Source organism: Mesoplodon bidens, assembly GCF_964165515.1.
Source record: "Mesoplodon bidens genome assembly, chromosome: 4".
Taxonomy (NCBI): domain Eukaryota; kingdom Metazoa; phylum Chordata; class Mammalia; order Artiodactyla; family Ziphiidae; genus Mesoplodon; species Mesoplodon bidens.
The window spans coordinates 145,461,684-145,488,434 of NC_138160.1; the positions used below are offsets into that span (position 1 = coordinate 145,461,684).

At 41.8% G+C, this 26,751-nt stretch overlaps 1 protein-coding gene across 13 annotated transcripts in view; it reads right to left on the reverse strand.

Moving 5' to 3' along the window:
- Positions 1 to 17,629, reverse strand: part of LOC308616097 (zinc finger protein 177-like) — a 58,371-nt gene extending 40,742 nt beyond the window's left edge. For 5 of the 13 annotated variants that reach the window (XM_081232184.1, XM_081232182.1, XM_081232183.1 and 2 more), the window contains exons 1-4: positions 17,137 to 17,546; positions 9,828 to 10,046; positions 6,938 to 7,020; positions 5,662 to 6,270 (exon numbers count right to left, since the gene is read on the reverse strand). In XM_081232184.1, coding sequence (XP_081088310.1) covers positions 5,662 to 5,749 — 88 coding nt within the window. In that variant the 5' untranslated portion in view covers positions 5,750 to 6,270; positions 6,938 to 7,020; positions 9,828 to 10,046; positions 17,137 to 17,546. The other 8 variants (XM_081232187.1, XM_081232189.1, XM_081232188.1 and 5 more) reach the window with 8 other exon arrangements.
- Between the last annotated feature and the right edge of the window lie 9,122 nt (positions 17,630 to 26,751).

Here is a 26,751-nt window from a genome sequence, read left to right on the forward strand (position 1 = left end):
TATTTACAATAGCCCAAATGTGGAAATAACCCAAACGCCCATCAAATTATGAGTGGATAAATAAAATGTGATGTATCTATACAAAAGAATATTTTTGGCCATTAATAGGAATCAGTACTGACACTTGCTACAATGTGGATGAAACTTGAAAACATTATAGTGGAAGAAGCCATTCACCAAAGACAAAATATTGTATGATTCCATTTATATGAAATGTCCAGAATGGACAAGTCTGTAAAGACAAGAAATAGATTAGTGAGTGGTAGCCTGGTCCTGGGGGGTAGGGAAGAATGGGGAGTGAGTGCTAATGAGTATGGGATTTCTTTCTGGGATGATGAAAATTTTCTAAAATTAGATTGTGGTGATGGTTGCACAACTCTGGGAATCTACTAAAATTCACTGAATTGTACACTTTAGTTACATGTTAATTATAGTAAACGAGGAAAAGAGGAATAGAAGGAAATGTCTTTAAACCTGAAAATGTCTCGAAAACATAGAACAAACATTTCAATTTACTAATACAAGCTGAAGGCCTTTGAGACACAGAAAAAGAAGTGGCTCCTTCTACTAATCATGATACAGACAGTGCAGTAAGTTGGGGAGAGCGGAAAAGGATGGGGAGACATGATAGGTTGCAGGACTGTAAAGGAAGAATAAACCTGTCATTCATGGATGATATGGAAACATCCCAAAGCATCTATAGGTTAAGATTATTTGAAAACTAAGAGAGGTGTGCAGCTTGCTGGATGCAAAATACACGTCTGAGTGCTCAAAATAGAACGGGGGCAGTTGGCAATATCTAGGAATATTACACATGACTCGACAACTTTAGTTCTAAAGTCTAAATCGACCTTAAAGTCCTAAGTACAGAAATATGAAGAAACATGCACAAGCCCATTCAGATGGGAACAACTCAATCGTCCACCAATAGGGGACTAGGCTGCTTCCACACACTAGAGAACTGTAAGCCAGATCAAAGAAAAAAAAAAAGGGCAGATGTCCGTGAACTGATGAGTACTTAAAAAAATGTCATAACGGAAGAATATGAGGTACAAGAAAGGGCATCTTCTTAAGGAAAAGTAGTCTGCCTTGGGGGAGGCCTTTTAAAGAGGGAAGGACAGGCGATGGAGAAAAGACCCTGCGGACGCGCCCTGCCCTTATTTCCAGACCCGCCTCCTCCCGGGGACAGACCGCCCGAGCAGTGGGAGACGGGAAGAAGCCGCGGCCCCAGCAGGCGCGAATGGAGCGGGTCGGGGCTTCGAGGACAAGCGGGGCGTCCTGAGGCCCCGGGCGGGAAGTCGCGCGTAAAGCCCGGCAGGAGACGCCGCGGCCCGGGAGCAGCTGGCGCCGTAAACCCTACCCTTGACCCCTCCCCACTATCGAACGGCCCTTCCAGACTCGTGGTCGGAACCTGGACTTGGGCCCAAGTCCCAGCCGGATCGGACGCCAACGGATATGGAAACGGGTAAGATGCGCGAAGCAGCTACTGAGGACCAAGCCGCCAGCGGACGCGCACCTCCGCTTCGGGTCCCGGGCCCGAGGCTCCCGCCTCTAGTAGTTCAGTACCCCCCGGAACTCCGAGGCGGGGAGCGGGGCTGGGAGGCGGGCCCGGAGAGACTGGCTGAGGCCTGGCCAGGGAGCCTAGGCACAGAGTTGAGGCGAAGTGCAGGTAAGTTTATTTTAAGCGAAGGAGGCTTATCAAGTAGAGTAACTTACTCTTGATTGCACATTTAAGTAAAATGGTGCGCAGGCACTTGAGCCCGGGTCTTTGACTCCATATGGTCTCCTCGATGGAAAAAGTAGAGGTCCCCAAGGTTTTGAAAAGGAGACTGAGCAGTCAGAAGGGAAAAGGAGTCCAAACTTCACTACTCAGCCATTATGGATTCTCTTGCGGGGTCACTGCCCCTCCCCTCTTCCTAACCAAAGCAAGCCCCACAGAAGTCAGAGAACTTTTTTTGTCCAGACTCCAATTTAAACAGTGATTATCCTGGTATTAAAAACAAAAAACAGTCTCGATCAGCACTTTAAGCTACCCGCCGAGAAATGGATTTTATCAGGGCCAAAAGAGGGTTGATTCTTAAATATGCATAACCGGAACCCATGATTTAAAACGGAAATCTGGTAGTAGAGAAAAGACGGATTTTAAGGTGCTTTGGGGTTGTTGTCACTACAGTTAGACGGCCCGAAATAAGGATTTTAAAAATTTCAATAGCTTCCTCTCTGTGCCTTTTCTAGACACCCCCATGAATAAAACATCTGCCTAGACATAAAAAAACTTAATCATTAGGAGGATCCTTATTATTTAATGGAATCACCCATATCTGGAGATCTGTATTTAAAAGCTCAACCCCTCGCAGCTGACCATGCCTCTCAGGCAGATCGGTGCCATAAAATATCTGCCCATGTACAGAAGAGCCCAGAAATCTTAGGCACTTAATTACTAATATTAAAGACTAGGAGCATGTGTTTAAACCACAAAAATATTAATCTACATTCCATTCCAAAAATATTTTAAGGAGGCTAGGTTCTTTCACCACATAATGAGCACAGCCTGACCAGGCAGTATCATGTGGACTCCAGGCTTTGCTCAAGGAACAAAAGCAGGATGTTTTGAGGCAGAAGTGCCCACTAGCCTTTCTCAGCTCCACTGTAAACACATGGGGGTTAGCGTCCCCAACCCTCTTCAAAGTCGAAAACACCAGTACAACTTAACAGTTGGCCCTCTGGGTTCTGTACCTGCAAGTACAACCACCTATGAATGGTGTAATGCTGTAGTACATATTCATTGAAAAAAATCTACATATGAATGGACCCATGCAGTTCAAAATCTTGTTGTCCAAGGGTCAACTGTAATGACATATATCCATTAGAGTATCATACAGGGTATTTTTCACTGCCCTAAAAATCCTCTGTGCTTTGTTTATACATTCCACCCATCACTCTCACCAATCCCTGGCAACCAATGATCTCCACAGTTTTGCCTTTTCCAGAATGTCATATAGTTGGAATCATACAGTATGTAATCTTTCCAGATTGGCTTCTTTCACTTAATAATATGCATTACTTAGTATATGCATTAGGTTCTTCCATGTCTTTTCATGGCCTGATAGTTCATTCATTTTAAGCACTAGATAATACTGTGTTGTTTGGATGTGCCAGTTTATCCATTCACCTTCTGAAGGACATCTTGACTGCTTCCAAGTTTTGGCAATTATGAATAAAACTACTATAAACATTCATGTGCAAAGAAACAAAACCCCCCCAAAGCATGCATGTACTGGTTTTTGTGTGGACACAAGTTTTCAACTTACTTGGGTAAATGTCAAGGAGTGTGAATACTGTATCACTTGGTAGGACTATGTTTAGTTTTGTAAGAAACCACCAAATTGTATCCCAAAGTGGCTGTACAATTTTGTATTCCCACCAGCAATGAAATGAAATTTCCTGTTGCTCTATATCTTCACCAACATTTATAATTATCAGTGTTCCAGATTTTGGCCATTCTCATAGATTCATAGATTTGTAGTGGTCTCTTTTTTTCTGATGATATATGATGCGGACCATATTTTCAAATGCTTATTTGCTATCTGCATATCTTCCTTGGTGAGGTGTCTATTAAGGTCTTAGTCCATTTTTAATCAGCTGTTTATTTTCTTATTGCTGAGTCTTAAGAGTCCTTTATCAGTTGTGTCTTTTGCAAATATTTTCTCTCAATTTGTGCTTGTCTTCTCATTCTCTTGACAATGCCTTTTTTAGAGCAGAAGTTTTTAATTTTAATAAAGTCCAGTTTATCAATTATTTCTTTTATGGATCATGTCTTCCATGTCATATTTTAAAAAGTATTGCCACATCCAAGGTCTTCTAGGTTTTCTTCTATGTTATCTTCAAGGAGTTTTATAGTTGTGTGTTTAACACTTAGGGCTGCAATGCATTTTGAGTTAATTTTTGTGACGACTGCAAGGTCTGTGTCTAGATTTATTCTTTTGCATGTGGGTGTCTGGTTGTTCCAGCACCATCTGTTGAAAAGAATTATATTTACTACATTCCATTTCCTTTGCTCCTCAGTCAAAGATCAGTTGACCATATTTATGCTCAACATCATTAGTCTTTAAAAGTATGGGTCTACCTTGAAAAAAAATGCACAAAGAAAGGCAACTCATTTAAATAAAAATATACTTGGTTTTCTTTTCCAGTATCAATTTTCTTCTATGCAGTAAGTGAAAACATGTACTCCAAAACTTTCCCAAGGTCTTATTTAAAAACCTCTTTGTAACAAAGGTTTTTCATTAAAAAAAAAAAAAAACTTTTTAGGATTTTTATTTATAAAAATATATAAAAGATATTCATTGAAAGCATTCTAATTGTTTTTACATTCATACATTACCTCTCCAGTGTGACTTTTACAATAAATTAACATAGCCTTTTCCACACTCCCTATATTTATAATTTATGGTTCTTCTCCAGTGTGAATCATGTTTCCTAATGATAAAGAACAATCAAAGGCTTTCCTATATCCCTTTCATTCAGGGGATTTCTCATTATGTGTGCTTTCATACTTTCCCAAAGCAGAGAATAAAAACTAAAAGAAATCCTATACTTTTTACATTCGTAATATTTTCACACCTGTGAACTCACAGCTGAATATTAAAGTATAAGGCAGAGCAAAAGGCTCCCCTCATTCCTTACAATAAGGTTATCTCCACTATGAATTAGTACATGTTCAGTTAGTGTGAAAGTATCAAAGGCTTTCCCACACTCTTTACAAGCATAAGTTCTCTCTCAAGTGTGAATGTGTATACATTCAGAAAGGCATCAAGTATTACTGTAGGTTTTCCCATATTCCTCATATATATGGCTTCTCCCCACTGTGAGTTCTTAAATGTTGAATAAGACATGTGGATCGAGTAAAGGATTTCCCACATTCCTTACATTCAAAAGGTTGTTCACCAGTGTGAGTTCTCATGTGTACTGTAAGGCCTGATGAAATAGTGAAGGCTTTCCCACATTTTTTACATTTATACGCTTCTCTCCAGTATGTGTTTCTTTTATGTTGACTAAAGTACAAGGATTATCTAAATGCTTTACCACATTCCTTACATTCAAAAGGTCTTTCTGTGCACTCTTTTTAAAATTTTTTTAAAATTTAATTATTTATTTTTGGCTATGCCAGCATATGTGGGATCTTAGTTCCCCAACCTGGAATAGAACCCGTGCCCCCTGCATTGGAAGCGTAGTGTTAACCACTTGACCACCAGGGAAGTCCCTACACGGTGCATTCTTAAATGTCGAATAAGAAATGAGAATCAAATAAAGGCTTTCCCACAGTGCTTATAATTATAACATTTTACCCCAGGGTGAGGTTCCAGGTGACTTTTAAAGCAAGATGAAATACTAAACATTTTCCCACATTCCTTACAATGATAAGGCATCTCACCAGTGTGAATTCTTCATATGTACAGTAAGGTATGAGGAACTAACAAAGGCTTTTCCACATTCCTTACATTTATAAGATTTTTCTCCAGTTTGAATTCGCATGTGAATACTGTTTTGAGAAAAGTAAACTCTGGGCTGCACTCCTTACAAACACAGTGTTTCTAGTATAAAATCTTATATGCTTAGCAAGATCTGGGGAATAAGAAAAGGCTTTTTCAAGTTTCTTACATTTCACAGGCATCAGTCCACTGTGAATTCTTAAATGCTGAATAACATGAAGATTGAGTGAAAGTCTTCCCACATCCTTTACACTCATAGGGTATTTCTCTAGTGAGTCCGCCTATGTACAAAAAGGTTTGTAGAATGAGAAAGAGCTTTCCTACATTCTTTAAAAGCATACGTCCTCTCTCCACCATGAATTCTTATACATTCCCTAAGGTATGAGGAAGAAGGTAAGCCTTTCTTACAATCAGCGCATTTATAGGGTTCTCTTGAGTGTAAGTTTTCTTGTGAACCAGCTGTAAATTTTGGTTGAAGGCTGTTTCACACCGATTATACTCAGGAGCATTCTCTCCAGAATGGGTTTTCTTGTGTAGATCAAGGGCACAGTTCTTTATGAAAGCATTTTCACACTGATAACACAAGTTTTCTTTCTAATGTAAGTTTTCCTTTGAGCCTTAAGGCATGAATGTTCACTCAAGGCTTCTTCACAATGGTTAAAATTGATTTCTCTCCAATGTAGTTTCTCTCCTGTTGATGAAGAGATTAATGATGACTTAAAAAGTTTTCCAACCTTGTTATATTCAGAGATTTTCCTCTCTGCCTTGAATTGTTTTTCTATACAAGAAACAAATTAGTATGGTTGAAGTTTTTTATTTGTTTTTGTTTTTCTTCCATTTTCACTGCAATGCATGGTTCCAGACCCTCAGTGCTTTCAAGCAGAATGAAGTGATCATTCTGCTAGAAAGTTTTGTTGTATTCTTTACTTTCACAGGGATTTTTATAGAGTTTAACTGATAATTGATCAAGATGAAATTATTTATCAAAAACTTCATCTGGGGCTTCCCTGGTGGTGCAGTGGTTGAGAGTCCACCTGCAGATGCAGGGGACACGGGTTCGTGCCCTGGTCCAGGAAGATCCCACATGCCACAGAGCGGCTAGGCCCATGAGCCACGGCTGCTGGGCCTGCGCGTCTGGAGCCTGTGCTCCGCAACGGGAGAGGCCACAACAGTGAAAGGCCCGCATACCACAAACAAAACAAAAAAAACTTCATCTGAATGACATATATGGGAATATTCAGCTGAGTGAACTCTGTGTGAAGAAATATATCATGAGGGGCGTTTAAAGTTTTTGCCAAATTCACGATGCCCAGAGACTATGAAAAATAGGTGAATGACACTAGTCTCAAATATCTGTCATGTTTATCATGCTGCTTTCCTATCTTATGGAACTGCTAATCTTCCACTAGTGTGGAAGGCAAGGAATTATATCTTCTGAATCTTACCATTTCCACCACACTGGATTTTTTCCCATCCAAAATATTCCACTGAGGTGCTGACCATCTGGCATTAAGACAAATCTCCCAATCTGAAATAAGATTAAAAAAAATTATGTTCTTGGAGAAATAAATGGAAGGAAGATGTTAAAAATGAAGGCCAATGTGTATCTACTTTCAAACACTGACTTAAGATACATTTTAAAACAAAGAGAAAGGGGCTTCCCTGGTGGCGCAGTGGTTAAGAATCCACCTGCCAATGCAGGAGACACAGGTTTGAGCCCTGGTCTGGGAAGATCCCACATGCCGCAAAGCAACTAAGCCCGTGTGCCACAACCACTGAGCCTGCGCTCTAGAGCCTTCGAGCCACAGCTACTGACTAAAGCCTGCGCACCTAGAGCCCGTGCTCCGCAACAAGAGAAGCCATCACAATGAGAAGCCCATGCACCACAACGAATAGCAGCCCCCGCTCGCCGCGACTAGAGGAAGCCCACGCACAGCAACGAAGACCCAACGGAGCCAAAAATAAATAAATAAATTTATAAAAAAAAAAAAGAAGAGATTAAGAAGTTTGGCTGGACTAAGAGTTTGGCATGATAAGGTGCTGTGGTCAAACTGGTAGGTGATTTACTAAGAAATGATTCTATAAATGTTGAGACTGACAATGAACAGAAAGCAGCATAACCAGGAAAACAACGTTGAAAGGAAATGGATAAAGAGCTTAATGCAAATGCAAAATTTAAAGAAAAAAAAATGGGACAGATCCTACTGTCAAGCCAAAAGGAAGTTTAAGAAGGCGAATGAAAAGTTGAAGAGAAAGGGAAGTTTGAGGTACCCAAGGAACCTCAGAACCCAAATGACCTCAGCATCCTTAGGAAAAAAATTCTTCAAAAGCCTCCTGTTTAACATTTCCAAATGGACTGCAGCTCTCATGGATTACAGCTGTTTCTCATAAAGAATCACATCTGCCTTTTCCCTCACTTGGAAAACTCTTCCATTTTCTTCAGCTTTCCTCTTTGTTCCACCTGAAAGATCAGACCAGGTCTGCATAGCTGGTGCCCTGCTCTCAGAGAAAGATGCATGATGTAAGAAGAACATGCGGGCCTCCCTGGTGGCGCAGTGGTTGAGAGTCCGCCTGCCGATGCAGGGGACACGGGTTCGTGCCCTGGTCTGGGAGGATCCCATATGCCGCGGAGCGGCTGGGCCCGTGAGCCGTGGCCGCTGAGCCTGCGCATCCGGAGCCTGTGCTCCGCAACGGGAGAGGCCACAACAGTGAGAGGCCCGCATACCGCAAAAAAAAAAAAAAAAAAAAAAAGAAGAACATGCAAGGGATGACAAATACTTCCATAAATAAGGGGCCAAGACTCTGCTCTTCAGGGATATCAAATACTTTCAGGTATAACTTGAGAAGCAACAAAATTGTTCATGTCAACATTATCAAACCAGTAAATTTTCAAATAAAACTAAAATGCAAACACACACACACACTCTCTCTCTCTCTCTCTCTCTCTCTCTCTCTCTCTCTCTCTCTCACACTGTGCAACAAAAGGGTTGCCAGTCTTTTGCCTAAAACCCAAGCTCAAGCTTATGTACATAATTTTGAAGTCCTAAGCTTTTTATCCTAGAAAAATTAAAGCCAATACAATGAACAGATCTTCATTTTCAAGAGGAACATCCTGGCATCAGGCAACTGCCATCTCCATCAATGTTCCCTGGAGAAGGAGGGAGACTCAAAGCCTAGACAGGTTTTATGTTCTTCCATAATCAACCCCAGGGCTTGATGGTCCTCAAGCCCCTTCTCCTCTCTACCTGGACGTATTCATGGTGACCTCATCCAATTACGTAGCTTTAAGAGCACCTCTCTCACCTAACTGAACGTATCTCACCACAACTAGATTGTGACCTCTTCTGGTCTTATTTTTGTCTGTTGACAGGTTAGCCATAGTCCTGAGCACATTACAGACACAGTAAATGCTGGTAAATGAAATTATTCCTCCAGTGACAGTACAAATTCTCAGAAGCACATGTCGGCTCCCTGTCTATCATAGCAAAATGAGAGCACACAATCAGCATGGACGAATTGGACTGAATTAGTAAATACTGGAATGAATTAGTAAATACTGGAGTGATAGTATCATTCTCCTGTGTAAATGAAAGGCCCTAAGACCTGAGGAAATTTAACTGGGGACTCAGTCCCTAAGCAGGCCCTATTTGAAACAGCAGCTCTGTTTCACTAGTAGGAAACATATCCACCTCGTAGGAAGAAGCATGTGCTTTTATAGAAGAATAAATTTCCTACTGACCTGAAAATAATTTGTCAGACACCCAGTCACAATCCTTTCCCCTTCTGACTTCTCCTCATGAAAAGAGAAAAAGTCTTGAGAAAGACAACCTTGAGGAGAAGAAACAAAACCTGAGAATCCAGGCTGCCCAGTTTCCATACTCACAAGCCTGGCAGCCACTCCACACTAATTCTAAGTGAACACACACACACACACACACACACACACACACACACACTGCTGCCATAAAATGCCCTATAGCCCGCCTCATCTGAAGTCAGAAATGGGATTTGGGGCTTTGATAAACAAGAAGAGTTTAATAATCTAATCTCATTTTACATATAAAGAAATTAAAGTCCAGAGAAGTAAAACTGTTGGGGTTTTTTTGGCTAGCAATAATAACTCAACATGTGATTAAGCAAAACCTCTCCCACAAAAATAGGCATACTTACCCCTCTTTCCCAAGCCCCAGGATTTCCACAACAGGATATTGTTATATACTTAAGCCCACTCCTAGACAGCCCAGAAGCAGGACTGCATAGACCCAGACCACAAGACAGGCTGCTCACAGGCCAGTTAAAGCACGGTCTCTGAAAGGAGCATCAACAAGGACTCACCACAAGGGAAAAGGTCAATGGCTGGCGTCCTGTGAATCTGTTAATGAAATCTGCCTTAACATGTCTTATTCCCAAAGTCTCTTCAAGACAGTTTCTGAATTTAATGGATAAGTTAATCTCAATTCCTCTTGATTAAGTAGGAGTCTTCCATCATACCATCAATCTTTATGCAGGAGGCATTTCTCATCTGTCATCAAGCATCATTCATTAGCCATCTCTCTGTAGAAGATGGAAGTTATATTATGTGAAAGTCATTAGAAACTGTAGACCACATGAATATAAATAATAATTGCCGTTTACTGAGTACTCATTATGTGCCAGAAACAGTGGAAGCTCTTATGATTATCAACAGTTATTATTACTGTCATTCAATAGTTGAGGCAACTTATGTTCAAACAGGAGTAGTAATTGGCCCAAGATCACCAATTAAGAAGTGGTGAGCCAGAGTATGAATGCAGGTTACTCCGTCTCAAAAGCCTGAACTCCTGAGGTTACTGTTATTCTCCAATATGAGAATTTACCTTCAATTAAAAAAAAATGCAATTATCTGTTAAGCACAATAAAGGAAAGCACAATAAAACAAGGTATGCCTGTACATTATAAACAGTAATTGCTGTCAACATACTTTCTTGGAAACAGACATTCTCACAGACCTTGAGCCTGCGACCCTCCATAACCACTTGTCCATTATACTTTGGGTCATGGAAACAATACCCCATAAATTCAGCATGACTGCTGAGGCCTCCTTACGAGAGGAGGGAACCAAATCTGGGCCCTTTCATATATTCCACCTTCAGGAGGGGTGGCCTCCCCTGTCTCTTGCCAGATGCCATGGTGCTGGAGGATGTCACCCCTCCCCCAGACCCTTGACTACCTAGGAAGCTCCCTGGGATTAACTGAGTAAATAGCAATGAGAATTGGAGGACTATACAAATGGCACTGTTAACCATCATATGTGATGGAGCCTGATGGAATGTTGCTGCTTTCCATCCCTTAGCCATGATGTCCCTAAATAAAGGATGGGACCCAAGAAACAACAAACTTGGTCAAACTTCAGGCAGTCATCTCAGCACTGGATGCCCTAGCCAACAAATGGTCCCATCATCACATTTATTATATACTGTTGGGCTATTATCTAAAAATGGTCCTATATCATGGTACAGAACTCTGGCAATCTCTTGCCTCACAGGCACCAAAAATATAAATCAAAATCACATGTCTTTACATATAACTAAGACTACAATACAAGGCCTTGCCAGGATGCTTATTCCCTTTGGAGTTATAGGCATTACTGCTAGTACCAAAGACATGCATTTCACTGCTTAGAATACACAATGTTGGGCTCTCAGAAAAGGTATTCATAGAACTTTCATGACCCCAATAACTGGTTTAACTGAGATGCTTAATAGTCTCCTGAACAATCCCTATTCATTAAATTCCAGTCCAACAAATAAACCTGAAAAGGTCTCCATTTTGCCCCAAACCTTAACCTATATTTATAATTTTTTTTTATTTTGCCCTATCCCATAAGGGTTGGAGGCCAGATTGAGGGGGTGTACTCCACTGGGATCTATTAACCATAGATTGTCCCAAAGACCAGGCAGCTGTTCTACTGATATGGGAGCCTAAACCTTGAGCCTAAACTTCATTCAAAAAATAAAAACCCTGTCGAGTTTAGCTACACACCACAGTTTAGGTAACTGTGGACTTATTATTGGCCTGGGTACTTTCATTGGTTTACAATCCAGAGGCCCAAACCCTCCAAATAAGACAGTGTTTCAACCAAACATGGCAAATGCTGAGATCCACATCAACTGGAGTAGGTACCCACTTGAAAAGGATACTCCAGTCTCACACTCAGCAACATCACCCTGGCCCAGGAGCTCACCACCAGAGATGACATCACCCCAGGAGACATCACCCCAGTCTGAGATCTCGCCGTTGGAGATGACTTTGCCCCCTGGGCTAACTTGACCCTGACACTAAACCCCAGGGACTGTTTCTTCTAAGGCACAGACTGGACATAGGACACTTTGTGCTTTTCTTCCTTGGATATTAGGAATTCTATTATGATTCTGAGTTCCTTGTCTGCTTAGCCCACGATCCAGGTATACTTCTTGCTCTCTGCCAAAACATACACCCCTACACTCCATGCCTACAGGGAAATCTGGTAGAGGTTACTAGTATTGATATCATTCCAAAAATTAATGGACTGTGTGATTCCAACTATATGACATTTTAGAAAAAGCAAAAGTATGGAGTAGTAAGAAGACCAGAGGTTGCCAACGGTTGTGGGGGTCAGGGAGAATAGGCAGGACATAGGGTTTTTAGGGCAGTGAAAATACTCTGTACAATACTGTAACGAGGGAAACATGTCATTATGTGTTTGTCCAAGGCCACAGAACCTGCAACACCAAGAGTGAATTGTAATATGATCTGCGGACTTCGGGTGATTATGAGGTGTCCACGTTGGTTCATCAACTGTAACAAATGTACCGCTCTGGTGGGGGATGCTGATAATGGGGGAGGCTGGGGGGAGAGCAGGGGACAGATGGGAACTCTCTGTACCTTCCCCTCCATTTTGCTGTGAACCTGAAACTGCTCTAAAAACAAAGTTTTAATTTTAAAAAGGAAAAGGAATTAGTAGAGATTACTGCTTTCCCCAGGAGGCACGTGCCTCATACTGGCCAACCCCTGGACCCTCTGGGAAAAGGGCCACCCACTCCCTGATGCTTTCTTCCACTAACCGCCTCCAACTTTCCACCAAGACCTTCTGCGTTGCAGCCACCAGCACTCCTTCCCCTTGGTTCCACACACCACCAACCTTTACATGTACTTTACTAACTTATCACCTCATCCCCTCCAACAACACCACTGCCAGATGTGTCACCCTGATATGAGAGTATTTCTAATCTACTCTACAACTCCACTAAGATATTGTTAGGGACTGCAAAAAACTTCAGATTTATTTTCTTGACTAATGCAATATAAATGGGAAACTTAAATTATGGGCTGGCCTACAAGGACTCCTCGTACTTTACCTGTGTTTCTCCTTTCCATTATCACAGTAAAATGTTTTCTGTGTTGGTTAGGGGAACTTACGCCACACTGTCTAAAAGTCTCTACTATCATTGCCCCGGTTTCCTTACTCTCATCAAAACATGAGTACCGACTGTATTGGACACTCACGCGCATGCGCACACGCACACACACACACTTTTTCTGTATATTATATGACTTTTGACATCTGAAAAAATCCTTTCTGGCTGGGGAGAGACTGCTTCTTGGGGCTAGCCAACCCTGAGAAATAACAAAGGACTCAACCCGGAGCATGACTTTGATACGCAAACTAACCAATCGAGAACCATACTTACCTCCAGCAGACCCATCCACTGTAGGAGGCAATATTTCTCTGCCTTAAACATCCCAGGGCCAGGTAGCAGGCAACTAGAGACCACTCGTATACCCAAAGCCTGCCAAAATTATTCAAAGCAGTCAATCCTGGCTGTTTCCTCTGCCCTGCCTTGCCTTTCCCATGGAACCCCAATAAAGGCAGTGTCCTAAACCTTCCCCTCTCTCCTGTGCCTTCTGCCTCTTGACCATCCTGGTGTTTTCCCACATCACCCTGCATGGTTACATCTTGCCTCGCCTCTAGGACCTAAGAGTATAATAAACTTTGTTTTTTCCCGGGCCTCCAGTCTCCCCTTGTGGCAGCACTTCACTGACCATCTCATGAAAGAATATGTAACAGAGTTACTATTGCTTTATTATTCACTGAGAAACTTTGTTCTGTAAAATCAGAGACTATCAGAGATTCACTGTTTGAAATTATATCAGTAAGACTGAAACATCCCAACTTTGCCTGGAGGATATACATCATTATTTTGATATTTGACATCAAGAAGGAGCCTTAATTTAAAAACCTGGAATTGAGCTTCAAATAAAGGGTTTCTGGACACAATATTCCACATCTATCTTAACTTTATTGTTTCCAAGGAAACAAAAGCCTGGGTTGTTTGTAGTACAGACCTGATGTTAACCCCTTAACACAGTCCTGCTTTGCTTTGAGCCTATCAAATTACTGCTTCCTTTAAATTTCACCTAAATGTCACAATTCTCAGAATCTAGTAAGTATACATTTTGCTTTGTTTGGTTGAGACGTCCACAGTTCCTCTGCTATGCAGTCTCCCACACTGCAATGAGTCAAAAAACCTGTTTTTTTTTTTTTTTTTTTGCACTACAGGTTTGCTCCTACTGTTATTAGGCTGCTTTGGTTAGGATAATTGGAAGCAACACAAATTCTATCCATAGGACGCTAGTTGACTAAACTACCATACATGCACTAATAAAGGGCTCAGCACCCACAAAAAAGGATAAGGAAAATCACTATGAACTGATATAGATTGATTTCCAGTATTTAGTTTAATTGGGGAAAGAAGTACATTCATGTGAAGGTAAAAAGGAAGGAAGGAAGGAAGGAATATATATATATACATATATATACATACATATATATACATACATATGAATTTTGAGAAAGTTTACATCAGAAACTAATAAAATGGAAATGGTTAGCTACTGGTGGTAATGTGATGTGAGACTTCTGAATATACCTTTTTATACAGTTTTACCTTTGAACCATGAAAAAGTTTTATAAAGTAAAAAAATAAGTTAATTCAGAAAGGAAGCAAACCTTAAAACTAAATGTAAACAGAAATGTACATAATAGTGTATCAAACTGATAACAAAACCATGAGAGAAAAGACTTAGAGTTCATACAAATATTTGAGCACAGTATTATGAACTGCATATACTTAATATAAACCATTAAGGACAAAAAAATGCAAAGAAACTTAATACTTTATTGAGCAAGTCTACCGTTGGTAGTAATATTGGTATTATAATTTTTGAAACTACTGTACCCATACTGTTGGATAAAACAATATATTAATGGTATTACAAACCAAGGTTTTTATTAAAAGAGAAAAGAGATACAAGTATAAAATAAAGAAAAAAGCACATATTAAATTTTTACTAGGAATATGAGTATGAACTTACAATGTAAGAAAATATATTTTTTAATTGGGTTTTTGAAGAATAACAATATGAGAGTATGTTCATGATAATTTATATAAAAGGAGGATATAAAATTATAAATACAATGATTTCAATTTTGTCTCAAAAAAAAATATATATATATATATATTTTAGATAACCACTGAAAAGCCTAGATACAGTTATACCCCAGTAGCACTGAGCCCATCAGAGAGACGTTGGTGTCTATAAGGAAAGAGGCTTCTTGGAGAAATCATTGATTACAGGTCTGTAACTGGAAAGTACAAAGTGAACTGGGGATTTACACTCAAAGACTAATAGGTATGTGTTGAAGGGACACATGAATCAAATTAAAAGGACTCCTCCTGGCCAAGTCTGGGACAGCTTGAGCATCAAATGACAGCAACTGTTTATAATACGATGAATGAAAGAAAAATCCAGGGATATGTTGTGACACTCCGAAAGGGAAAAAAATATAGAGGGCAGGGGAAGTGGGGAGGGAAAGCTTTGTTTATAGAAGACTGACAGCTAAAGAATGGAGAAGGAATGACAGAATTAGAAAAAAAAAAAAAAACATGTCATAAGCCCCCAACGTAAAAACAGGTTGAAGCGAAGATCAACAAGTGATGTTAAAACCACCGAATGAAAGGGTTGGGGAAGAGATTATTCCCCCATTACCAAGTATCACCCACAGATTACCAAAAAGAAAAATGTGACTACACAAGAGAGAGATGGGTACCTTGACTAAATGCTTTGCATTCCTAATACACAGTGGGACAACTTGCATTTATGTGCCTCCTGATGGGATACAATATGAAGTACACAACATCACCTAGGAAATTTTCACATCTCTAAACCTGCAGTCTAACTTAGTAGCCATTGGCTCGCTCTATGTGGCTACTGTGAACATGAAATGTGGCTAGTGTGACTGAGGAACTGAATTCTTAATTTTACTTACTTTTAATTAAGTTTAGAAATAAAATTGCTCAGTTACTAAAAAATTTTTCAGCATGTTTGGTGCAATCTGGGTTTCCAAATCTACTTTTTCAACAGTAAATTTTATGAAAGCTAAATACAGATCAAGAATTTCCAACAAAAATTTAGCATCCACACTGAGATGTGCTTAAGTGTAAAATACATACCAGATTCTAAGTTAGTACAAAAGAAATGTAAAATTTTTCATTTATAATTTTATATTAGCTACATTAGTCATTAATTTCACCAATAATTATATACTAATAACTGGATAAATTGGGTTAGATAAGATATATTATTAAAAATAACTTCATGTTTTCCTAACTTGGGTACTAAAATTTTTTTAATTAAATCTGTACTTCACATTATATTTGTATTAGACACTACTGCTCTAGACACAATGTCCACTGTATGAGATAGACAAGTTAATTAAATGAAATCATAGGAAAATATCATATCAGAATGCCAACATTTTACAATACAAAAATCCTGGAATAGCCAGGAACCAAAACTACAGGCAAATGTTTTAGATAAAAGAAATCTAAAACCAAAATGCAACGTGCAAATCTAATTTGGATCCTAGCTCTCCAAAAAACCGGACAACCATAAAACATACTCTTGGAAAACTGGAAGAATTTTGATTTTCTTGGTGGACAATGCAGTTTTGTTCTTAGTAGGAGACTGTCCTCATTCTTAAGAGATGAACGCTGAAGATTAAAGGGGGAAGTGAATGTCTGCAATTTCCCATTAAATGGTTCATCATAATATATATAACGACAGCCAAAATCTTAATTAGTGAATCTAGATGAAGGGTTCATGGATGTTCGTTTTACTGACGCCACAGATTTTCTTTAGATAAGAATTTCAAGATGAGGGACTTCCCTGGTGGTCTAGTGGTTAGGACTCCACGTTCTCACTGCAGAGGCCCAGGGTTCAATTCCTGGTTAGGGAACTAAGATCCCCTAAGCTGCGCAGCGCGGACAAATAATAATAATAATAATAATTTCAAGATGAATACCTGGAAGAAAAAATCCACCCGTCAAAACTCATCTTATTTACGGTAAATTCAATTCCAACTTCTGCTACTAACAGAAACCAGCCTACGTCGTCTTCCTTCCCAGAGACTCCTATATTTTTGAAGCTTTGGGGCTTTACAAGGCTCTGATGTGGTAAATTTAGTATTTATATGAATTCCTTCACTCCTGCATTTATTTAGATCACACACACGTGCTGCCTAATAACCTGCAAAGGTTTCTCTTTCCAATGGAATATAACTTACCAAACTTCAATAGCCGACACCCACGGCCGGAACAAAGCCACCGAGTGCTCACCGGGACCCGGGGACAGGGGGCCATTGGGCCCGGAGTCACCGTGACGAGAACGACGGAGATGCTATTCCTTTTCCTTGTGGAGAAAGGACCCAAAGATTGCTCTGGAGCCTTTTGAAATCGGGAGTATCGCGGATGGAGACAAGGCCTGGCCGACCCCCCAGAGCTGCCGCCCGGACCTCCGCTGGCCGAGCGGGCCCGCGCTCTCGCGGGAAGGGCCGCCGCCCGGGAACGCCGGCCGGAGGCCGGGGCGGCCAGGCCAGCGCGCGAGGCCAGCGTCCTCTGACCTCAAGCCTCTTCTTTGGTGTCTTCCCCTCCTGCTTGACCGCACAGAGGCGGGACACACACCAAGAGGCGAAAATCTTACCTCAGACCCGCGCCGAACCACACAGCAAACACAGCCGCCGCCTTGCGCACGCGCAGAGCCGCATGCGCACGCGCACTTCCAGGCTCCTCGCACAGCGTAAGGGACGGGTCCTCGGAGGTTGGGCAGACGCCGGAGGTTGCTTTTCTTTCATCTCGGAGCAGAGGAGAGCTATCCTTTTCCTCCCGCGGATTGGTGCTGGGGTGCTGGGTCAGGCCCCCGGAAGGCGGGGCTGTGGTCCAGGACCTGAGTAGTGGTTTGTTTTCCTCCATAGCCCATGCATCTTACATGTCTTACATAAATAACAATTGCTTTCAAATTTTGGTGCATAGTTGAATGCATCATACCTGTCATTGCACAACTCTTGCTGCACTTTCCCCACGGAGATATGTATACAGTTACCGCCTAGATGTACTTGACCTTTTCACATGGCAACATAAATTCACTGTGCACCATTCATTTTTTCATTATAGTTTAGCTTCCTCTCTGTGATTCCCCCTACCTGGGAAGGGAGCTGCAAACCGCAATTAGGGAGAGAGGGAGCAAACGCTTCTGCATCTCAGTCTGGGGCCTCTGACACTGGAGGTGAAGAGGTGACCCTAAGTTTAAATCTAAGATGACTTCTGCTAACTATGTGGCTGAGGCTGCTGTCCTGAAGCAATGGGGAGATTCTTTAGCCACTGAGTGGCGAGAGTGACTGTGATACCCAGTTGGACTCTGGTTTCCATTATGTTTTTGAGCTTGACGATCCATTTTGGCTACCGACAGATAAAGAAAACAGCTTATTGTAATTTGGGAGACCAAGAAATGTGGAGTTCTCAGTATTAGCCTGGAGTCAGTCAAAGGCTAACGGTACAGTGACCTCCCACGGCAGAGATTCACGGGTGTTAATAATCATGTCATAGAAGGAGGCAAATAGTTAAGGTGGCAATGCACAGTGTACAATAAGTTTTAGGAATCTTATAAGTCGTCTTTCAGTAAAAGGAAAGGGAATTTTTAATGGATCTTATTCACTCTGGTGTGAGGGACTTGTTTCCCAGCGTTATGGTCATGAACTATATGATGAACCTACTAAATCTGATTGAATTGTAATTTATCCTCAGAAAGTTTACATCTTTATTATTTATTTATTTATTTTTGGCCGCTGCAGCTTGGGAATCTTAGTTCCCCCACCAGGGACAGAACCCTGGCCCTGGCAGTGAAAGCGTGGAACCCTAACCATTGGACCGCCAGGGAATTCCCAGAAACTTTATGGCTTTAGATAGCAACGCTTTCCAGAGATGAAGAGATTCCTCTTGAAAGGAGGTTAGATCAGGTGAGTACACCTAGAATCAAAGTAGAAGGATAGGGAGGTCGAAAGTCTTGGAGATTATGGCTGAGAAACTGGAAGAAGTATTAGGGGCTTTTAGTGAAGACTTGTGGCATCACAGTCTAGTTGTATTGTATTGTCTCATGAAACTGAAACCGTATTAGGAGTCAGGATGTAAAGGAATACTGGAGAAAGCTGAAGAGAGACCTGCTACTGTGAAGTATGTTGATTTCAGAGGTAAAGAAGCCAGAATGGCATTTGGTTTGGGGGCCACAGGAAATGTGGGCACACAATAAAATTTATAGCCCTTAAGATTTTTGCAAAACAATGTCAACTCTCATTATTAATTTTTTTATGGGGATAGGATATTATTATTATTATACTAGTATGAGGAATGAGTAAGCTCTTGACTATGAAATCTGCAACAATAGGTCATACTGCCTCTAGTGCTTTGAGATTTGAGACTGGCACAATTTGCAGAGGCATTGTTATATTGATTCATAAGGGTTCTATAATGTTTCTTTTTCCCACATCTGTAGATGAGGTTGCCTCTGTAGATGAGACATCAGGTACTGAGGAAAGTAAATCAGAAAACTGAAGTAATTATAAGGGGGAAGTGAGTTGGAGACACAAGAGTGGAAAGTCCTCAAGGAAAGCCACCATAACTTAGTATATTAGGACATCAGAGCCTGAGATATTAAACAACAACAAAAACAACAACAACATCTTTCAGGTGTGCACCTAATATTGGCTCTTCATTGAGCCAAAAGTTCCCATCTAAAGGTTAGTGGGGGGTGAAGAACTGAGAAAGACATGTTGAGAATTAAGGGTTCCAAAGAGACAGGCAAGGTTGGGAGAAAGAGAGGGAGAAGGAGAGAATGTGAATATGTTTGGTTAGTAAGTCCCACCATCGAGACCTTTTTATTGCTCCAAGGAAGGTTCATGGAAGACTGAGAGAAATTAAGGGAGAGTATGTCTCCAGTGTCTTAAAAAACTGACATTTGATGGCCATTATTTACAAACAGAGTTATTTCACCTTGCTGACCCAAGGGTCATTTTTAAAAAATTTTATTGGAGTATAGTTGATTTACAGTGTTGTGTTATTTTCAGGTGTACAGCGAAGTGAATCATTTACATATGCATATATCAACGCTTTTTTAGATTCTTTCCCATATCGGTCATTACAGAGTATTGAGTAGAGTTCCCTGTGCTATAAGTAGGTCCTTAATTGTTATCTATTTTACATATTAAGGGTCATTTGTAATGTAAGTTCTGAACATTTTCATACCCTCTTGGTGTGTGTGTGTGTGTGTGTGTGTGGCATAATCAGTCTTGATATCCAAACAAAATTTGGGGTGGGGGATCTGTTCCGTATTGGCAGAGTGACCATGACACTAGGACAACTGGTTCTGTGGCTATGAGCCTCCTTCTGCAGCTGTTCTTGTCTCCTCAGTGGGCTCCTGAACAAAGTAGCCATGATGGCAGGGATGGAAGTTATGCGTGGGCTTAGCAATATGGACTACCGTAAGTGAGCAGGACCCTATGGGACCTTCCCAGAATAGGAACTGCTCCCCACAATGTCCTCTGCCTGCCTTTTGTCTGTAGAAAACCTTTAGTCAATAAATTTAATGAGAGAAGTGAGAAAATGCAGAAAGAAAGGAAAACAGTCTAAGCAAGACAAAATAATAATAGTTTAGCCATTAAACAGATTCAAGGACATTTAGTTCCTCCTCAAGGGCTCTAGATAATATTCTGAGCCACGTCCTTTGGGCTGTTTTGCAGATACTGAAGCTCCCACCAAGTGGAAGGAGTTAACTGTATGCTGCCCACAAGCACGTAGACCGCAGACCGGTTGGAACCAGAAGGTTGATGATGTTGACTCCCGATTACCTCACCACCAGCCAATCAGAAGAATGTACACCAGCTGATCACACACCCAACAATCCCCCCTCCCTAACCCTGTCTTTAAAATCCTTTCCTTGAAAGCCTTCAGGAGTTTAGGTCTTTTAAGCACTAGCTGCCCTGGACTCCTTGCTTTGCACGCTGCAATAAATGCACTTTCCTTCACCATAATCCGGTGTCAGATTGGCTTTACTACACAAGGGCAAGTGGACCCAAGTTTGGTTCACTAACACTACTACTCACCAAGGCTGATCTGCTAAAGCCCAGGCTGGGTGCCCAGTATGCCAACAGCAAGACCAATACTGAGCCACTGATATGGCACCATTCCTTGGAAGAATCAGCCATTTACCAGGTGGCAGGTTGATTGGACCACATCTGTAATGTAAAGGGAAGTGATTGTTTCTTAGTGGAGTAGACACTTAACTCTGCATATGAATTTGCCTTCCGTGTCTTCAGTGTTTCTGCCAAAACCCACCAACTGAGGAATACCTATGCACCCTCATGTTACTCCACATAGTGTCACTTCTAACCAAGAAACTCATTTCATAGCATGCTCATGCTCAAATTTTAACACATTTAGAGAATCATTTTACTGTTCTAGAATGGCCTTTTGAAGATTCAGTTGTGGCAGCTAGATAGCAAAGGCTTGCAGGGCTGGGGCAATGACCTGCAGGATGTGGTGTATAATTTAAATCAGCTTCCAATATATGGTGCTGTGTTTCCCATAGCCAGGATTCATGGGTCTAGGAATCAAGGGCTGGAAATGGGAATGGTTTCACTTACTATTACCCCTAATGATCCACTAGCAAAATTTTGCTTCCATACCCATGATAGGTTGTGCTGATCTAGAGGTCTTGGCTCCAAAGGGAAGAATTCTTCCACCAGGAGGCATAACAATAATTCTATTGAACTGGAAGTTAAGACTGCTACCTGGCAACTTTGGGATCGTCAAAGAATCAACAAAGATGGGAGGGGTGGTTACTGCACCAGTTGAGGTGTCTGATCCTGATTACCAAGGGGAAGTTGGGTAGCTACTACACAGTGGGAATAGGAGGGGATATGTCTGGGATGTAGGAGGTCTCCAAGGGCATCTCTTAGCATTCCCTTGTCTTATGAATAAAGTCAATGGAAATCTCCACAGTCCAATGCAGGTGGGACTACTAATGGCTCAGACCCTTGAGGAATGAAGGTTTCAGTCACCTTCTTAAGCAAAGAACATGATCAACTGAGGTCAAAGGAAATATGGAATTGGTAGTGGAAGAAGGTAGAAGGCAGTGAGGACTACAGAACCCTTGGCACATAACAATTCCACACAAACTCCTGCAATAAGCAACTTGACCAAGGTCTAGCATGGCTTCTAGCGGCATAAGGTTGTGTCTCTAGAATGGCCCCAGCACTCTCCACCCCTATTAAAATGCCTGCCTGAAAAAGGTCAACACTGCCAGGAAAAGTTACTGTTTTAGCCAATGCCTGATGATAGGCTGCTGACCTCTTGTTCCTAGAGCATTTCCTGAAAACGTTTACCATTGTGAATACGTATCTCTTATAACTCTGAAGTGTTTCTAAGGATTTGAGAGCCTTTCCTTTGAAATGTAATCATCAGGAAGGATAGGGCCTCTGTTTCCCAATATCTGGGGCTTCCCTGCACAATGGGCCAGGGTAAGTCCTTTGTCCACTTTCTCCAGCTTCTTCCCTTGCTCCTCCTGGGAGATCAGAAAGAGTGTGTATAGCTGACATGCTGCTCAGGGACAAAAGCAAACAATGAGGTAAGACAGCAAAGGACAACAAACATTTTAAAAAATTGCGGTAAAATATACATAACATAAAATTTAATCATTTTAACAATTTTTAAGTGTATGACTCAGTGGCATTAAGTACATTCGCAATATTGTGCAGCTGCCCCCACTATCCATCTCCAAAACTTTTCCATCATCCCGAACAGAAGCTCTGTAGGGCAACAAACACTTTTATGAGATTGGTTCAATATTTTGGTCTCCAGGGTCTCTGGAGATGAGAAAGTATCAGTTTAATTGCAGTAAAATGAGGATGTTGAATTTGTAATCAACACAGTAAAACTCTAACAAGGTCTCAGTCCACAAACTTTCTCTCTATGCCCCACAGTGACCTCTGAAGTGGATGCCCACATGTAGACACTTCAAAGAGCCTCCCGGAGGGAGCAGCCTCCCTTGAGATTGAACTTGAAATGACAGGACAAAATTCACTTTCTGGACACTATTATTCCCTTTAGCCTTATCCTATTATTTTTGGTGCCTATTTTGTATATTTTCCACAGATGATGACATTGTTCTAAACACTCTGGTATATGGGACTTTCCTGGTGGTCCAGTGGTTAAGACTCTGAGCTTCCACTGCAGGGGGTGTGGGTTCGATCCCTGGTCAGGGAACTAGGATCCCGCATGCCCTGTGGGTGGTAATGAACAATCATATTACCCTGGACTTCTTGCTGGCCAGTCAAAGAAGGGTGTGTTTGGCTGCCAGCATCTCTTGCTGTACCTGGCCTAATATTTAACTGGCTTGGCTCTGGATGGGGAGGCTGGCTGTGGTATATCCTCCATTTACCTCAAATCACTCTACTGGGAGTCATGGTCCCAGTCACTCTTGTCAGATGTTCCCTAAAAGGAACAGAACCATTTTGGTCCAAGCTCTATCAGTACAGTTTGTTAGGGTATCTGTGTTAGTTCCCTATTGCTGCTATGATAGGTGTCGACAAAAGTAATCAATAAGCAATCTACAATAGGAAGAGAAAAGAGTTATTTGAGCCAAACTGAGGACTATAGCTTGGAAGCCAGCTTCCCAGATTACTTTGAGAAACTGCTCTAGAGAAGCCTGGGTTTTCAGTACAGCTTTATGTCTTGTGAGAACAAAGAACATCAAGAAAGTCAGGGATACATTCCTTAAGGTTTAAAAAAAACAGATCAGCATGTGCACAGCTAGTCAGTGTGGCCTTGGCACCTGGAAAGGGAGTCTTAGTATGGAAGGAGTACCAGCATTGGCGTCCCAGGAAGGGAGGCATTTCATCTTTATTTTTAGCATGGACATTCTTTACTTCTGGTTAATGCACACTTTTCTTTAATAATTAAAGCAGATGTACAATGTATGTTTGATAGGCTACAAACAAGCTATTTTAGTTAGCATAAAATGCAAGTTAACTCATGTATAGGCCAGAATGACTTCCCCATACCTCAATATGTGAACATTTCTTTTTATCACAGGTTATCAGAAACTTAGTATCTTAAAACAACACAAGTATTTTATCTTACAGCTGTAGAGGTCAGGTATCTGAATTGGGTCTTACTGGGCTAAAATCAGGGGGTCCACAGGGCTGTATTTCTTCCAGAGGCTGGAGGGAAGAATTCATTTCCTTGTCTTTTCAGCTTCTAGAGATTGCCTCCATTCCTTGGGTCATGGCTCCACATCACTCTGACCTCTGTTTCCATCCTCACATCTCCTTCTCTGACTCCTGCCTCCCTCTTTCACTTACAAGGATCCCTGTGGCTACATTGGGTCCACCTGGGTAACCCATGGTAATCTCCCCATCTCAAAAGCCTTAATTTAGTCATACCTGCAAAGTCCCTTTTGCCATATAAAGTAACATTCATAGGTTCTGCGGATTAAGACATGGGTAATTTTGGCAAGGGGCACCATTCTGCCTACCACAAAAAGTACCTAAAAAGAATTCTTAGCTAGATACATGAAAGACTGGGGGCTAGAGGTGTGGAGAAATGGTGCCCTTGAGACTTTGCCTCTATCCACATAGACTATGCAGGCAAAGACTTGACCTGTGGTAAATCTGGGAGTTGGCCCTGTGATCCTCCCAGAACATGAGAGGATGGGAGGCCTGTCATGAGAGTTTCTCATTGCCTCCTGGGTTCTGATGCTGTAAGAGGCTTTCTGCTGTGCCACCTTCAGAATATAAAACTGCTTAGCTGTGTCTAGGTTTGGCTACTCGACTACAGGGAAGAGGCCCAGTCACAGATTAGGGGTTAAAGTTGGTGGTCATTTGGAGCCAGCAGTAGAGGATCTGATTGTCCCCAGAGTATCGCTCAAATGGTGTGGTCTAATACAAGGTTTTTTCGGGGGGGAAGGGTGGAGGGAAGGGATAATTAGGGAGTTTGGGATTGACATGTACACATTGCTATTTAAAAAGGATAACCAACAAGGACCTACTGTACAGCACAGGGAACTCTGTTCAATGTTATGTGGCAGCCTGGATGGGAGGGGAGTCTGGGGGAGAATGGATACATGTATATGTATGGTTCAGTCGCTTTGCTGTGGACCTGAAACTACCACAATATTGTTATTGGCTATACTCCAATATAAAATAAAAAGTTAAAAAAGATCAGTTTATATAAAAAGTAAATAAATAAATACAGATATTGAACAGCAAAAAAATACAAGGTTTTGGTTTTTTTGTTTGTTTGTTTTGGTTGTGCCACACGGCCTGTGAGATTTTAGTTCCCGGACCAGGGATTGAATCCTGGCCCTCAGCAGTGAGAGCGTGGAGTCCTAACCACTGGACCGCCAGGAAATTCCCAAGTCCAAGGTTCTTAGTTCCACTCCCTGGGTCTCCAGAGCAGGTTCGAGTTTGTTCCACTTTGCCTTTAGTGGAGCAAAGGATAAAGTACATGGGCAGTAGGTGAGGCTGTCTCTCTCTCCTGTGAAACTTTTACTGAATAGAATGCATTTAGCTAAATCTGTAACTTTAAACCATTTACCCATGTTATTTTGAATGTCATCCATTAAGGTGATGATATTTGTTAGGGATGTTATAATGAAGGGAGTAGTCTTGTTTAACCCTCTATAGCCTGTAGGCAGCCTCCATATATTCATACTGGCTCAGGCCACACCAGGGGACTGAAAGGTGACATGGTAGGAATCAGTACCCCTTCTTTCAGTAAGTCAGCTATGACAGGCCGTAATCCTTCAGTGCCTGTCCTTAGCCAGTACTGTGGCATATTGGTCACCCACATGGGTAGGATAAAGTTAACTGGTTCCCACCAGGTGACACCCACCATAGCAAAAGCTTTAGGCTTGTTTCATGAGGCTGACCGAGGAGGTCCACTCCAATAATGGGAAAAGGGAGAGTCTGGGAGGAACAACCAGGACAGAAGCATCTCTTAGCAAAAGTGGGCCAATTTTAATAGTTAAGCAGGTAATTGCCCTTTTAACTCATCCTCCTCCCAATTCATTCACTTCCTGGGGTGAAGGGGGAGTGCTTCTTGGGGGAAGGTCCTTAAGGAGAGAGATGATGTGTATTTCCTCCTTCAAGAGAGAATCAGCCCCTCTTTTTTTGGCCTTCTCCTTTTGCCCTTTTTGTCTTTTGTTACTTTTTGGATGGTCACTGGCAAAGCAGAGGATAAAGTATCTCAGTTTCTACACAGTATTCCTATTGTGGGACACCGTGCTGCATTTTTTTTCTCCAGTAAAGGGCACCAGACCTTTTTTTCCAGGATCCTCCACTCCATCACTTCGCATCTCCCCAAGAGTTTGGGCTCCTACCTCCTCTCTAGGTGTCCTCCTGGTGAGAAGCTCCCTTAAGCAGGGCCCAACGCCCATCTCGTGGTTTGGAGCATTCTTTTAGTAGGGTAAGCCACCTCCTTTGGGCTCCTAGGGAGGCAGGGATATAAACTTCCTTGACTTTAGTTACTTTAAGCAGTGTTTCAGTTGGGCCAGCCCAAGGGTTGGGGGGGGGGGGGCTCTCAATATCCCTCTGGGGAGCAGCGAGAATGATGCTGTCCTTCACAGCAGATCTGACTGGGTCACAGCAGAGGCGTGCTGGCTGTGGACAAAGATGCCTCCCCTAACTGTGCTTCGGAGACCGGCCTTGGCTTGCCATTTCTGCCTTATTGGCTAGTTAACCTGCTACAGTGGTCCCCAGGGATGAGGACATCGTCTTGTCTCAAAGCGCCCCAAATCACCAGCCTGACTGTGGGACCTCCTCTTGCTACAGTCCCACCCCTCGACCTGATCC